The following is a 17,365-nucleotide window of genomic DNA, read 5'->3' as shown; positions in this document are numbered from 1 at the left end:
AGAATTAGCCCCTTAAAATGGAAAAAAATGACAAAATATTATCTTGTCCTAACACTTTTGCACAGTGCTATATGTGATGAGTGTGAGTAACCAAGGTACATCAGATATGCCAGTTATTAATGTTAAATTTTTTAAACTGCATGTTTCAGCATTTTGTATTTTTCTTCCTTTTCAGCTGCAACCATAGATTTAGGTTTGGCCTTAACTGTTGGTATGATTATAAAATCTTCTTGCTTTAGCTTTGAGTATAATTAAAGATTGTGGTTTAACAATCAGAATGATGATAAAGGCAAGATTTTAAAAGTAAAGAAAACTTAAAGTTGATTAATAAATGTTTTACAATTATTTGTACTTATTTACAAATTTTACACTTGTAAGTACTAATCCATGTGTTTGGTAGGATTATGTTATTTTAGATGAAGGGCATAAGATCAAGAACCCTACAAAAACTACCAAAGCAGCTCATGATATTCCATCCAAGAATAGGCTGGTTCTTACTGGCACTCCAATTCAAAATAACCTGAGGGTGAGATTTTTTTATTTTATTTTTTTTACTATGTAAGCTGTTGTTGCTATTATGTGATCAGAACTGTATTATAAGAAATGGCATGATCCTTCTGAGATATATTTTAAAATTCAGACTTGTGGATCTTATCTGGACTTATTTAACAGTCAGAAGTGATTCTTGTTTTTATGTATTGATGTCAAAACAATAGAAATGTTTAATCTGAAAAGCAAGTAGAACGTAGTAACAATTGAAATCACTAAGGAAGAGATTGCTCTTAACATTTGGCTGAAAGATCTGAGTAAGTTGTTGGGGCAAATGGTTGATCATGTATTTTTCTCTTAGTCATTTTCACCTGTTCTTTGCATTAAAAAACAAAGTTTTGTTTTACTTTGTATGGCCTTTTTGTAATAGTAATAATTATTGCAAGTCTTGCTGAAAAATTATATTTCTTAAATTATTCTTTGTATGAGGTGATCTTTAGTTTTAATCATTTTCATATTGTATATCATGGAAGGTCTTTCTTGTAAATGTATTAACTTGTTGAATAATTTTCTGGTGGCAGATATTTTTCCATTAGTTAGATGGTAAATGTATTTTCATAATTTTCTAGAAATTATTAGTACCAATCAGTGGTTAGAACTATATATTGTTTCTTGGTGTTGGTGCCACATGAAATTATGTACTTGTAATACATAAATTTTATCCAGACACAACTTGTATGCACACTTTGACAGTAGTTTTGGTAAGAAATTCTTATTTTTGTTTCATATTGCTATTAAATATGGACTCATTGTTATATTTACACTAAATTAAACAACTTTAGTCTATTTAGATGTATTTTGTTTAGCTTCTTCAGGTTTTAAAAATGCATGGATCTCCTTACTAGTCAAATGATTAAATTCTCTTGTTTATACTTAGTTGAATAGTTTTTAAGAAGTTACTTACATTAGGCCTAGTAATTTCTCATTTATCAGTTATTAATGTATTCCTATTAATTCTAGTCAAATGACAGTTCAGGAAAATGCAAAAACAAGGCTTCAAGCATGATCTATACTTTGTTCTAATCATGAGAAAAACTTAGAAATCAAATTATTGTTGTAACAGTTAAGTATCTCAATTTCTAAACATTAGAAAATAGTTTCATTTAGCAACTGCAAAAACACTTAGGATTTATATGAATTGTTTATTTTTGTTCAGAAAAATCATAGTTATTTAATTATTAGTACAAGTTGTAATAATGGGGTATATGATTGTTATAACTATCTTTGAAGAAACTTGAATCTCTGCTATAGTGTGTAGTTAAGCTGAACTGTTAACACACTCAATGCAACTGGTAATAATTTGTTTTAAATGGTATTGAAAAATTGAAATTCTGGTGTTAGCTTTTTTTCAAATGCCAGAAGGACTTATTTGCTTTACATGTGTGGAACATTAAAATTGGTACGAAGTGAGAATGTGTTAAAGGGACAAAAGTGTACTCTACTACATGTTGCAGAAGATGCACTTGAATGAACTACATGGCTAACTGCAGATACTGCTGACAATATTGTGCTGGGAGAAATTTTTACTGTTGTAGCATCCAGCATGTTTGAGGGCTGTAGTACTAAATTACTTGAATTTCCCATTCGTCTTCTGAAACATTGCTAAGTTGTAGCAAAGGTTGCAGCTCCTCACCTGACAAAAATGTGTTAGTGTCTCAGATAAGTACCAGACTTAAAGTGAACAGTAAGCACTTGGATGTATTAGAAGCCACAGTCCAGGTACTAAGTCAATGGCAGCTGTAAACAGCCACTTCATTTCTTCTTTACATTTATCAGTTAGTTCTTTCAGTGGCCAATAGTGATACATGACAGATTCCATTAACTTGCAGCTAACATTACATCTCCTCTATTTGGGAATGTACATATAATTGGTTAGAAGCCATGGTAGCTTTCCAGTTATGAAAACCAGTCATAGTAAAATATGTTTCTATTGTAAATGTTTAAAACCTTGTGACAGGGGAAAAAAATGGTACGTCATTTTTCTTGGAATATTCTCTGAATCAAATGATAATCTCTAATTCAGAGAAATCTTCATTATCAGAGTTTTGCATGTCAGTTTTGAATGCAGAAAATAGTCATGAATATATTTAGGCAGCAGATTTAGTTGGGGAGTAATACTTGAGTGAATTACTTGTAAGTGACCATAAGTCAGGTCAGTAATCCAGCTTACTTGCAATGAGAATAGTTTTGTCTTTGTTTTAGAGGGAACTAACTGTGGCCCCAAAACATGCATTTTCTGGGGTCCACAAACAGTTTGACCAATCTCATAACAACAACAAAAAAATCAAAGATCTAAATTTTTTGTCGTTGTTATAAGTATCTTTACAGTCATAACAATATATTTCTGTTGATAATTACATTTTATTGTTTTATTGCCCTTTGAACTTTATTTAACTGCTATTTGCACCATTCTAAGTTGTAAGTCACTTGGGGAACAGAACTTGTGTTACAGTATTGAATTATGTCTGTTTCATGAATACTATTTTTTATTATATTATTAATTGTACCTAATTTAATGTCAACTAATCATAAGAGATTCCTGTTTTTACAATAGTTACATTTACAATAAATAATGAACATGAAAAACAAGAAATAAAGTACTTACCCGTCTTTTTTGCTGTCAACTGACAGTGATACTGAACACAACTGTTCTTATACTAATAATAAAAAGTACTAAATTTTTATTTCATTAAATAATGCCCCAAAGAATATAGAGTAACAACATCCAAAAACTAATAATTTCTTCTAACTTTCACAGTTTTTCTTACTTTCTATGTAACAATTATTTTCTATTTTGCTCTGTAACCAAACAAAATTGAAGGCTACAAAGATAATGGTTTATCTGAACAATGATGATTTCATAGTCGGTAGGTAACTTACATTAAATTCAAACTTAATGGAGAGGTAATGAATGAATAAAGATATGCTTAAAGAATGTCACACTAGGGGAAATTCAGGATATTTTTAAAATGTTGCCTTATTAAATTAAGAACTTAAAACTTGTATATTATTGAATATGAATTATTATTTAAACGTTTATGCTATACTAATTGATATAACATAAATAAAAAGTAGTTTAATAGAATTTAGAGTGTAAGTTGCAAACCTCATGATGTGCAGTCAATGATGCTTGGGCAGAAAGTTTTAAGAATTTTATTTTGGAGTTTAGTTATATCATTGCCCTACACTGTTTGATTAGACTTAAGGCTATTTTATTTTAAGTTCACTTGCAGCTCTATCAATGGGTTAATCACTAAGATTCATATCTTGTTAGCTTAGGCTTAAGTGCCTGTTAATTTCATTTTACTTGTGGTTATATTTCTGAGCTAATTAATACTTATGTTTTCTTTTTTTCATCTTGTTTTCAATGCATAACATGTAATACATGTTTATTTCCCTACACAGTTTCTTACCATTAATTTCATTTAATTTGTCATTTATATTTCTTTCCCTTAATTTCATTTGTGTGGTTTCCTGGAGTGTGGATCCTCCCTACCTGCTCCCAGTATTGCTTGCCTTCCTACTATAACAGCTAAACTTATTTCAGACAGCCCATTTTTTGTCAATTTTTCTCCATCTAATTATGGATTTTAGAGTTGTTTTATGTTATATTCCCCTACTTCTGATATTGTTTCATAATTATCTTTGTCTCTTTTGAGAGTGGGTACTTGCAAGCCTTGTCCTATACAGGCTTTAATTCTTTTTGCCTTAGCTTAACATCAGGCAGATTTTCTTCTTAATTTTGTCTTTTTAGGGTATCTGTTAATCCTATTAATTTTCTCCTCTACCTAATTTTTCAGCTTTGTATTACCCTATTTATTCTCTTAAGGTAATGCTTATGTTCCACTTTCTTAGGTGTTCTACTTGTATTTAAGGATTTTCATAGGGTACCTTCTCCTTTTTTTCCCATGTTGGGGAGTTTGACATTTCAAATTCTTTTTCTTCCAGGCATGAATTCCTTTACTTTTGGAATTTTTTTGGAGGGATGCTGGTGTTTACCACCTATTGCTATGAGGGAGTTAAGGTAATCTTTCTCTTCACTGGTTCATTCTTTGGACTTCTGTACAGTTGGTGTCACATAGGATATCTGCCATGCTATATTCAATCTTTTTTTAGTTGCTGCTTTGTTTCATTCTGAGATGTTGTCATTTTCATTCTTTTTCATGTCCAGCAACTTGCTATCCTTTACCTGTTCTACCTACAGGTGTTATTCATCTTGTATCCTTGATGCTGATTGGGGTTCTGAATTGATTGGTTCTAACTCAATAGCTTTTGGGGTCTTCTCTGTTTTCTCATGTAGCCTTTGGTCATGATTGCGTAGACTATTTCTTAATGTCTTGTAATGTCCTTGGTATAGGTTCTTATTTTTCATTTCTTAGGATGTCATATTAGGTTTTTTCACCATATGAATTGTTTCCAGTTTTGTTCTCTGCCCTTTAGGCTTGTTATGGTTTCATAGTCTTTTGTGAAATGGTTTGCATTTTAACTGACTTCCACATTTTGGGAATTTTATTTACACCATTCATTGGCTTTAGTAAACTCCTTCCAAATAGGAGCCATGTACTCCTACAGTTGGCTCTAGTAGTTGGATTTTCCAGTTTGGTATGCTTTTCTTGTTCCCAACCTTACATTTTAGTTTATTTGGGGATGATATTTTTAAACACTCCTTCACTGGGGCCATTCATTTGATTATCCTCTTAATTTTTATCCTTCCCTCTCTGTCTCTATGAACTGTTAGATGATCATATCTTCTATGGCATATGGTTTACTGCTTTCTCCCCCATTTTAGGGATTATTCCTTTTCCCTAATACCCCCTCGGTGTGGATTCCTGTGCGTGGTGAGGGGATCTCCCAGGGAAGGTTCTGTTCTGTCTGGTTACTTTCTCTGGGATCTAAACATCCACCCACGTGTTTGCCGTGCGTGGCGACCAGTGAAGGGGAGGAGAGGATCCTGGTGGTTGAGGGGTCCAACCCCTAACACACCACTTTGGCCTTGAATTCCTGTACATGGGCAGCCTTTGGGTCCCCCCCCCCTTGGGTCAATCGGCTGGTCCACTTGGGCTAGAGTCAACCAAGTACCAGTGTTGGAAGTTCTCAACGGGTGTTGTGGACATTGTTTCTGATGCTGGTGTTTGGGTATAGTGCTGATGAAACCCTGGCATTGCTGCATTGTCCTTGCATGACATTGTAGTGCGTCCCCTCGTAGGGCTCCATAGTGGGTGGGGTCAGTGGGTTCCGAAATTTTTCTTTTTTCCTATGGATCCTCCTTCAAAAAATTTAAATAAAATAGTGAAAAAACATTCAATAGGTAAATGACCACGTCTAGAAGACTCTGAGCAGCAATCTTCAACATCTGTAACACACGTACCTCATTTTCTTATGTTACATTCTCTTTCAGAAAAACCCTAAAGCAAATGTCCCCCTTTTTTATTCAGAAGGGACTAGAGGGTCTTGCTGGTTCTCCAAAGTCAGTAAAGAAGCTTCGATCTGAAGATGTATTGGTTGAAACATCCACATCCCAATACAGTGAACAGCTCTTGAATTCATCACGAGGAGTTATTGTTGAGAGGGATTTGAAGAACGTCCCCGAGAGACAGATTCTCGCTGGTCTCTTCACTCAAGGAGTTTCTGCAGTGAGGTGCATCTCCACTTGCAAAGATGGAGTTACACTGCCAAAAATACCCTCGTTTTGACATTTACATCATCGTGCACCTGCCACCATCAAGGCAGGTTATCTAATTTGCAGGGTACGGCCATACATTCCAAACCCTCTCCGATGTTTCCAATGTCAGAGGTTCAGCTACTCAAAGACATCATGTCATGGTTCCCTGACATGTGCTTGTTGTGGTGGCAAGGACCACGATGCCTATGAGTGTGACATGGACCCACATTATATCAACTGCAATGGTTCTCACCCTTTTTACTTTTGTTCTTGCCCAAAATGGTTAGAGGAAAAAGAGGTTCAGTGTTTGAAAACGACTCATAACATCAGTTATCTTGAGGCTCGGAAATTGCTGTCCGCTACTCCATTTCGGACATATGCTGCTGCACTTCATTCCACAACTACAGTGGGAGGGCAGATAGAGATCTATGTGCCACCAAGAGAATCGTTTTCAAAACAAATGAAAAACCTTTTGACCTCCATGGTTAAAAAGGTTGATGAATCGACTTCCACACCCATCTCTGTTCCTTCCATACATTCCAACAAACTTCAAGATCCACATCCTTCAGTTTTAAATACAGGCATTTCTTCTGATGCATCTTTTTCTTCCATTCCAAGAGGCAAAACAATCATTCGTTCGCGTCCTCAGTCACTGGAATCCCTTTCCAATAATGAATACCTGCCCAATCGACCCAGGGCAGGATCCATGGAGGCTGATAGACCTCCTCCGACTAAGGACAGTAAGGAAAAAAGACATGGTCGTAAACAGAAGGGTTCTCCAGCCACTTCGCCTATCCGTCATTAAAAATGGCCACCTTGATACAATAGAACTGTTGAGGTTTACGTTCTAATCTGGATGATATCAAAACACTGATTGCTTCCTACCATCCTGTATATCTTTCCTTACAAGAAACATTTCTAAAACCTGCTGATACAGTCACTATTCGGCAGGTTTCTCTGTACAGAAATAACAGGCTGTGTGATAGACAAGTACATGGAGGGGTGGCACTATTGGTTGATCAGCATATGCTTACCCTGTCTTTGTCACTCAACACACCCTTAGAGGCCGTAGCCATCCATGTTTCCTTGGGTCATACCGTCACTGTTTGTTCTCTCTACCTGTCCCCTGAAGAGACGTATGATCAATCAGACCTTGATGTTCTCATTGAACAGTTGTCGTCTCCCTTTCTACTCCTGGAGGACTTTAATGGACATCATGCCCTCTAGGGAAGTGCTGTTATTGATGGGAGGGGTTGCTCTGTAGAGCGTATGCTCTCTGATCACAACCTTTCTTTTTTCAATGCTGGTTCTTCCACTTATTTTCATGCACCTAGTCAGTCCTTTACTGCTATTGATCTCTCAGTTTGCTCCCCTTCATTATTCTCCCATTTTTCATGGAGGGTTGACAGTAATCCATGAGGCAGTGATCATTTTCCTATACTATTGAGAGAGACTGGCCGTGGTCGATGCCACCCTACCCGCGTGCCCTGGTGGAAGCTGGATCAGGCAGACCAGTCCACTTTCACTGCTCTCGCAGAACTTGATCCTGCCATCGTGAATCAGCCATCAATAGACGACTGTGTGGCAGCGGTAACTGGCTGTATTATACAAGCAGCTGCTCGGTGTATTCCTAAACCCCCGACACGTTTTCCACGATGTCCTCATCCGTGGTGGAATCCTGCTTGCCACTTAGCATGGAAGGCTCAAAAACGGGCCTGGGATACTTTTTTGTAGATATTTCACACTTTTGAACCATGTCGCTTTCCAACGGGTCCGTGCATATGCTAGGTGGGTAAGACGTCAAAGCCAGAAGGAATCTGGGATTAAGTTCACAACTAGCATATCTTCTACCACCAGTTCCAAGGTCATATGGGACAGGATTCGAAAGGTCAGTAGGCACTACAATTCTGTCCCCCTCTCGATCTTACTCTCTGATGGTCAGGAGGTGGCTGATGTCTGGAGCATTGCTGATACTCTAGGTGAAAGCTTTTGCCAGATATCTGGCATTTCTGCTTGTTCCTCCCCCTTCTTGGCCATCAAAACTCGGGCACAGTGTTCACCTCTTTCCTTTCGAACTGACTGTCTCTTTGACTATAATTGTCCCTTTACACTGGTGGAACTGAAAATGGCCCTTCATCGGTCTGGCAGTACATCTGTTGGACCTGATGATGTACACTGACATGCTGCACCATTTATCTCCTGCTTCTCTTGAGGCCTTCTAATTGTCTTTAACTGGATCTGGCAGGAGAATGTTTTTCCTGATGCCTGGTGCCAGGCTATTATTTTACCTTTCTCTTAGCCAGGGAAAGATCCCAAGATTCCTTCAAACTACTGTCCAATTGCTTTGACGAGCTGTCTCTGTAAGACCTTAGAAAGGATGATTAATGCTGGTCTTGTTTGGTTCCTCGAATCAAACAACCTCCTCTCGCCCACCCATTGTGGGTTCTGACGACAGCACTCCATCACAGACCACCTAATTTGACTTGAAACATCAATCAGAGAAGCATTTCTCAAATGCCAACATCTTGTATCAATATTCTTTGACATTGAGAAGTCTTATGACACAACATGGAGGTATGGCGTTTTGCTGGAGACCTCCATACATATGGGTTACCTGGCCATTTACCCATGTTTATTAAAAAAATTTTAATGGACAGGAAATTCCAAGTTTGTGTGGGTTCGACACTTTCTCGTTCTTTTGTACAGAAACTTGGAGTCCCTCAGGGCTGTGTTTTGAGTGTCACACTTTACAGTATAAAGATAAATGCCATAATTGAACAACTCTCCTCACTTTTGTGAATGGGCTGTATGTCAACGACTTTCACATCTCATGTCAGTCATCGAACATGAGGTATATTGAGTAGCAACTATAAACTGCCCTCAATCGTGTACTGAAGTAGATTATGGCAAACTGCTTTAATTTTTCTCTCTCTAAAACCGTTTGCATGCACTTTTGCTGCCAACAGGGTATTCACCCTGATCCTGAACTTCATATTGGTGATGTTTCGCTGCCAGTGGTCCCTGAGACCAAGTTCTTGGGGCTTATCTTTGACCATAAGCTGACCTTTATACCACACTTAAAGCAGCTACGGGTTAAATGCACAAGAGCAATGAACATTCTCCATGTCCTCTCTACTGCCAGTTGGGGAGCAGATCGATGTTCTATGTTAAAGGTATATTGTGCTCTTATTCGATCAAAACTCGACTATGAATCAATGGTATATGGCTCTGCCAGACCCTCAGCCTTAAAGATGCTTGACCCCATTCATCACCAAGGACTTCGACTCTGCACTGGGGTTTTCTGCACCTCTCCAGTTCAAAGCTTATATGTTGAATCTCATGAACCTTCTTTGCCGTTTGCAACTATCTTTACTATATTCTTTGAAACTTTGTTCCTTATCAAAGCATCCCACCTGGGGATGTGTTTTCCTTCCTCAGTGGGCCGTACTTTTTCAGAACAGACGATCTGCCATTGCTCCTTTTGGCCTTTGCATCCAGGCACAATTGGATGAATTGGGTCTGTCCTTGGATAACATTGCAGAATCCACAGGTCAACCCATCCCACCATGGCTTATTACAGCCCCCAAATGTGACATTTCTTTCAGTCTCCTGAAAAGGCAGATACTCCAGATTGGAAGTACCGTCTTTTATTTAATGAACATCTTACAAACAATCATTCCGTTCCAATTTATACAGATGGTTCCGAATCAGGTAATTCAGTGGGCTTTGCCATGGTTTGCTGCGGTTCGGTGGTTGCATGCAAAATTGCTGAACTGTACACCATATCTCTTGCCCTGGATCATATTGAAGCTGAGCAGTACTCCAACTGCACTATTTATACTGACTCGCTTAGTTCTCTACTGGCCCTGGAATCGCTTCACGTTGGCTCACATCCTGTTCTCGCTGATATTCAAAACTGACTGGCCCATTTCTCATTAACTGCTACTTCTATCCAGTTTTTCTGAATACCAGGCCATGTTGGTACTTGCGGGAACGAGCTTGCAGACACGGCAGCTAAATCTATCTGCTCAGTCACTATCACCACTGTGCCTGTTCCGTATATGGACTATGGTCCTATATTCAAGGCTCTGCTCTGTGCCAGCTGGCAGTCCACTTGGAGTGAGCAATGCGACAACAAGCTTTGGGCTTTGGCTATCTAGCTTCTGTAAGGTTCGGAAGGAGGAAGTTGTTCTAACTAGACTACACATTGGTCACAGTTTTTTAACTCATTGTTTTCTTTTATCTGGAACTGTTGCACCAGTGTGTAGTTTTTGTAACACTCAAATAACTGTAAGCCTTATTTTACTTTCTTGCCATCGTTATGACTCTCAACTACGGCACTATTTTAAACATGTTTTTTCCCAGGGTTTATCTGTAACATTGGACAGTGTTATTGGTGATGGTGACACTGTTCACCTTGATAAAGTTTTTAGTTTTTTAATGGCCATTAATCTTTTTAATCTCATTTTAGTGTTGCATATTTATTCATTACACCTTTTTAATTGTGGTTCCCTTTTCAAAGTTTCAATCTCTCTAGTTCAATTTGAAATTGGAAAATGGTCAGAACATTAAATAACTCAATACCAGAACTGGAAAGGCCAACTTCAGATGACTTATGCTGCTGTTTGAACTACCGTTAGTCATCCTGGAGCTGTTATTCCAATTTTGCTGCATGTCTTTTACCCTTTGGTACTGGCCATAATGACACACAACCTGGAACCAGGACTGGAAAGACCAACTTCAGGTGACTGGCAGGTTATGTTCATTACCATTCTGTTACAGGAAGTCCTTTACAACTTTATAGACTGGATGTCAACATTGGTTTTATGCAATTTTCACCTTGATAAAGTTTTTAGTTTTTTAATGGCCATTAATCTTTTTAATCTCATTTTAGTGTTGCATATTTATTCATTACACCTTTTTAATTGTGGTTCCCTTTTCAAAGTTTCAATCTCTCTAGTTCAATTTGAAATTGGAAAATGGTCAGAACATTAAATAACTCCAATACCAGAACTGGAAAGGCCAACTTCAGATGACTTATGCTGCTGTTTGAACTACCCGTTAGTCATCCTGGCGAGCTGTTATTCCAATTTTGCTGCATGTCTTTTACCCTTTGGTACTGGCCATAATGACACACAACCTGGAACCAGGACTGGAAAGACCAACTTCAGGTGACTGGCAGGTTATGTTCATTACCATTCTGTTACAGGAAGTCCTTTACAACTTTATAGACTGGATGTCAACATTGGTTTTATGCAATTTTCACCTTGATAAAGTTTTTAGTTTTTTAATGGCCATTAATCTTTTTAATCTCATTTTAGTGTTGCATATTTATTCATTACACCTTTTTAATTGTGGTTCCCTTTTCAAAGTTTCAATCTCTCTAGTTCAATTTGAAATTGGAAAATGGTCAGAACATTAAATAACTCCAATACCAGAACTGGAAAGGCCAACTTCAGATGACTTATGCTGCTGTTTGAACTACCGTTAGTCATCCTGAGCTGTTATTCCAATTTTGCTGCATGTCTTTTACCCTTTGGTACTGGCCATAATGACACACAACCTGGAACCAGGACTGGAAAGACCAACTTCAGGTGACTGGCAGGTTATGTTCATTACCATTCTGTTACAGGAAGTCCTTTACAACTTTATAGACTGGATGTCAACATTGGTTTTATGCAATTTTCTGTTTTTAATTGCTGTTTTGTTTTTACCTTCGTTTACTTTTACAAATTTTACTACATTTACTTTACTTTTACCTTTTTACTGGACATTTGGCTACTCATTATTACGATTTTGATATATGTCTTTTAAAACTTCTATTATTTTACATTTTGATAATAGCTGCTATGACACGTAACCCAACTTCAGGTGACTGACGGTGGTTCTTGTACTTACCTGTTAGTCTTCCTGGCATGTTATGATCATTACCATTTTACTAGAGAAAGTACTTTACAACTTCTTTTACTCTGCTTTCTCTCTTAACATTGTAAACTTGGTGTCAACATTGGTTTTATGCTTTTTCTGTTTTTCAATTATGTTTTGTTTTACCTTCATTTCCTTTTCTGTATTTTACTACATTTAAATTATTTTTACCTTTTTACTGGACGTTTGGCGCAGATAGCCTAACTGTTTTGTGCCATAAAACACTAAATCAATCAATCAATCAATCAATTTCCCTAATACCCATTTTCAGAGGTTGATGAGATGGTATGATCAGTAGGAGGCTTCAGAACAATGATCTACAGGCAAAATATGTTATCACCTTCACACCCTGACACTTCCACCACTTCTTTGTACTTTTGTTCACTTTCATCCTTTTGTCTGGATTTGACTACTTGTGTTTCCTTTGTACTATTTCACGATAATGGCTTATATCATTTAGTCAAGAGGATGCTCATTCTTGTTCCTTTTGTGGTGGAATGTGGATCTCCCTTTTTGAACCCATGAACTTGACATCTCCTGGGGGATAGTGTTCCAGGTGCATTTGACTTTCCAGTCGCATCACCCTTACTCCCCAGGAGTGATCTCTCGATATTCTAAGTTTTTGGTGGTTCTGCTTCTTGTGAGGTACTGATCCATGTAAAGTTTATTAATTTATTAAATCCCTGGTTACCTCTTGATTTTGGCCTCTAGTTTTTCATTCACTTGCCCTGGCTGACAATACATTCAGGCTTGTATTTACCTAGTTTATGATGTTAGTGTTTTTTTTTCCCAAAACCTTTGTTCATCCACGTTACTCCTGTTTAGTCTTTCTGCTTAATTTTTCTTGGCCAGCACAGATCTGAATTTCACATTTATTTCAGCTGTACTTTTTTCATTTGTTCTGAATTGTTTTTATTTGCCTACAGTTGTGGGCTCATATAGTATATTCCTTTTGACCTTTTTTGTGACTTACCATCTTCCACATTTCTTTTTGGTTGGTTACATATCTTGTCTGTCCAGTATATACTATGGGTTGCTTCTTTGTTTTTAAGTTGTTATTGTTGTTGTTTTTTTCCTTTGAATCCATATCCCATAATTTCCTTTCCTTACTCCACTGCTTTGTGTGTGATTTTTTTCATTCCTTCCTGACCAGTTTGGTCTGGATTGTGTTCTATTGGCCTTTTAGTCCTTGTCTCCTTCTTCCTTTCATTACTTCCAGGTAATTTCACTTCAAACGTGCACCTTCCCTTTTTCCTGCATATTAGTCCTATAGTCCATTGGAGGTATTTCATTTGTTGAGCATTGGGACTACATTTTATACATTCCCCTCCTATTATCTGTTTTTGGTATCTTTGTTCCTTGTGACAGTACCATAATCCATCTGTTTCCACCCTTTACTCTTTCACGAGACTGACTGAGTAGGTTACCTTTTCGTATCTATACCTCTTATTTCAGGGGAATGTCAGTCTTATTCTTTATAGAACAGCTCTGAGGTAAGTGATGCCTTTCCAGGTATACTTAAACTAGTCAATACAATACTGAAGCCATGATGACTTATAATTCCATGGCTACTAAATGCACAATGGTGAGATGGGATGTTCCACAAAATAGTTTGAAGATTTATCCTTTCCATATGTTGGCTTTGTCAGTCTGACTGTCCCAAACTGTATTCATCCATGGACACTATGGGTAAAGTAGAAGGGGTACAGCTACCAATCCCTGCCATGCCTTGTATTGAATAAATTGGTATGGTCTGTTATTCAAAATATGATTTGGTAATCACCTGTGTTGCACTGGCTCAGATGTTGCCATTTCTCTGGACTTTCCACTGTTCTTTTTTTTTGGTGGAGTTTGAGTTTTTACCACTTTCCATTTTCAAGCTACTGTGATGAAGTTGTGATCTATGGAGACATCCTCCTCAATGAAATAATTAGAAACAATATATAGATTAAATCTTTTAGTTGAGGTTACAGAAATAGTGTTCTGCTTGTGTAGACAACTGGTTGTCCTCCATTTTATATATATTGACAGTGAGCCATCAAAATAGCAATATACCCCTCTGATTAGGATCCCTCTTCCTACCCCCACATGGATGTTGGTTTACAGTGGCTGGAGTTTGGATTTAGAGCTGAACCAATCAAGATGAGCCCTCATACAGGTGTTATAGATGTCTCTATTCTCTGTTATACTCTTGTTACTTCATCTGTGTTGTGAATCATGGTTGAGGTATTGCAGATGAACTTGGTATTTACTCTTCTACTATCAATATTCTTACTATTCTGAGGATGTTACTGCATTTGGGGTGGTTCTTGTTATTTTGTTTTTGAGTTAAGTGGTTTACATTATACAGACATCTTTTGGATGCTGAATGTCAAGTTCCTGGATCGATCAATCAACTTCTTGTATTGCAGTTGTGCATACTGTTCGTAATTTGGGGTGTGAGATTCTCTCTGGTCTCACAAACTTGAGGTGAAGATGGTATGATCCTCTTTCTCACCCCACCATAGATGTTGGGTTTTGGTGGCCTGAGTTTTGGATTGTAATCAACTTGCCATCAGTATGATCCATTTTCCTGCCCCCACAGGAATGTTGATTCTCAGTAGCCTGAGTTTTGGATTATTGTTTACTTGCTAGCAGTTTGATTCTCTTTCCTACCTTAATGTGGACATCTGTTTCCAGTGGTCTGAATTTTGAACGTAATTGACTTGCTGCACACCTTAGCCACTCTACAGTTGGTGGCACATTCATTTACTCTCACCCACATTTATATATTATGGGGCTGCAATTCATGTATCATGTGGTTTGTATCCCTATCCAACCACAGTTCTCTTGCTATTTGCTTCCATATCTGCAACATATTCCATGTATGATCTACAATTCTAGCAATCTTCTCTTTGGAAATGTCCTTTAGATGTTTTTGAAGAATGTTTCTTTCTTTCCCTTGCACTGGTCCCCTCTTCCTGTTAAATGTGAGATCATAGCTATTTATGTGAGAAAAGGTAATGTTACTGTATGGAAGATATGATTTTCTTACTCTGAAAATGTATTTTTGATACCACTTACTTCCTCTCACACTTCTCATCCTTTCTCTCTTTTTTTTTTCATAACACATTTATTGAAAATTTTAACATAATATTTAATGAAGCATCAAAATATGTTTTCTGTATTTGTTACAATTTTTATGGTTAAACTGTCAACAGTAGTAAACAGTGATGCTAGTAATCTGAATCTGGCTGATTTTGACAAACTTTTATACCAAAACCTTTAATTGTTCTTTGGATTTAGTGAGATTACACAGGCTACCTAGAACACTTTTTATATGCCCTCTACCATTTTTGGGTTCCTTGGTCCCAGTTATTTTGAGCCCTGCTTGGAAAGCTAAATTTCTTACAAAATAACTTGTATATAATGTATTTTTTGGCTTACCAGATGCACTTTTTTTCTCAAAAAGAAAACCATAAAATCTCTATGCATCCCATACATCAAAGATATGTGTTCAGTTTACTCATAGCCTAAACTTATTTTTATTGGTATGATACTGAGATCATTTGTTTTAATTTTTCTCTGTTAATTGGTAAGCAATGGTATGGGACTATTTCCAACATGTGGTAAATTTTTGAAATTTGGATTTGTGATAATGCACAATGGATTTTATTTAGAGACATACTTACACTATTTGTTATGAAGTATGCATAGTTGATTTTGCCAAAATTTGTGGTAACAGCTGTAAAGAGGGAGTTTGAGCCACTGCCTATCAAGAAAATAAGAGCCTAGCATAAGCAAGAGAACAAATTGAGGACTACTCAGAAGAGCAAACATAATCTTTGTAAGAAACCAGCAGGGTTGTCAGAACTAGAAGTAGTAGTTAAGGACTGGGTAATGAATGAAAGGAAGCTTGCTTATTCTGTTTCAACAAAAACTTTAATGAATGAGGCCAAGGCTGCACAAAAAGGAGTTAAACTTTCCTCAATTCCAAGTCAGTGTTACAGGTTCATGAAATATGGATTGGTCATATGAACCCTCATAAGAATTGCCCAGAGAATGCCAAATGATTATGAAAGATGCTAGAACCAAAACAGATTGAGCTAACCCAAATTGGAAATATGGATGAGTTTCCCCTGACCTTTGACATCCCTACAACAACTAGAACTACCATCTTGAAAATAACATACATGGTGTGCACTGTTCCTTAATAATTTGTTTTTTTTTATATATAAATAAAGGCAGCTTTCCAAGAACATCGGATATGTATTGGCGAATTTTAGTTTGACTTGAATAATTTAACTCGTAAATCAGTTTTGTCCAGGTACAAAAACTGTGACTATTTAGACATTTGGGAATGAAAAAAGTTCTTATACAGCAGTTCTGTCATGCTGTGCTGATAGAACAAAATTTCCACCACTTCTGAATTTTAAACCAAAAACTCTGCCAAAGTTCAAAATTCCAGCAGGTGTTTTTGTTCACATTCACTTTGGCTTGAAAAAGTTTAGGAAAGGAGACCAGGTGGCTGGCTTAGGAAACCTGCTCTGTATTGTGGGACCAGAGAGAAAAATAGAGCAACTGAAAACATACATTTCTGTCATTCCAGGAGGTCTGAAATCCCAACTACAGCCACCAGATGTATCAATTAATAAGCCCTTCAAAGGTTGTATGAGAGAAGAATAGTTAGTAGATGAAGGGCCCACATTGATTTAAACCAACTAGCTGTATAAAACAAACATCTATTGCACGAGTGTGTCATATGGTTAAAACTGCTAGGGACAATCATTGACTCCTTCAAAAAAATGTATCAGTAATGCAATGGATGGTATAGGATGACCATTTCAAGTAGAGCGACAGCATTAATGATTCTAATGGTATTGATATCTTCTGTAGAGATTACTGAAAAGATGAAAATGGTCAGAGTTAAATCTATTTTCTCATTATTCCAAAAATTGTTTTATTTTAAAACTTGTTTCAGTATTATAATGTGTATGCATATAACATTCATATAAAAATTAACATTTAATAAGTAGATTATTACTTTATAATAAAACCATAAAACTAATTTATGTATGACTTTGACAAACCATGCTACTTTATACTGTATCAGGCTTTACTAGGCCTAGTGTAAATACTGTAAATGTGTTTTTTTTACTTAAAGATTTCTAAGTTTGAAACTAATACTAGAGCTATCAAAATTCTAAATAAATTAAAGCTTATGCTGGTTTTGAATATGTTTAAATATTC

The 17,365-nt window shown here is 36.8% G+C and overlaps 1 protein-coding gene across 4 annotated transcripts in view; it reads left to right on the top strand.

Moving 5' to 3' along the window:
* LOC143236778 (DNA excision repair protein ERCC-6-like) overlaps positions 1 to 17,365 on the top strand; it is a 43,343-nt gene that overhangs the window by 9,015 nt on the left and 16,963 nt on the right. For all 4 annotated transcript variants that reach the window (XM_076475326.1, XM_076475327.1, XM_076475324.1 and 1 more), the window contains exon 6: positions 401 to 526. In XM_076475326.1, the coding sequence (XP_076331441.1) occupies positions 401 to 526 (126 nt within the window). The remainder of the gene's footprint in view (positions 1 to 400; positions 527 to 17,365) is intronic.

This window comes from Tachypleus tridentatus, chromosome 13, assembly GCF_004210375.1.
Source record: "Tachypleus tridentatus isolate NWPU-2018 chromosome 13, ASM421037v1, whole genome shotgun sequence".
In the NCBI taxonomy this organism is placed as follows: Eukaryota; Metazoa; Arthropoda; class Merostomata; order Xiphosura; family Limulidae; genus Tachypleus; species Tachypleus tridentatus.
The sequence above is the reverse complement of the archived record's forward strand: the minus strand, read 5'-3'. Positions and strand labels throughout refer to the sequence as shown.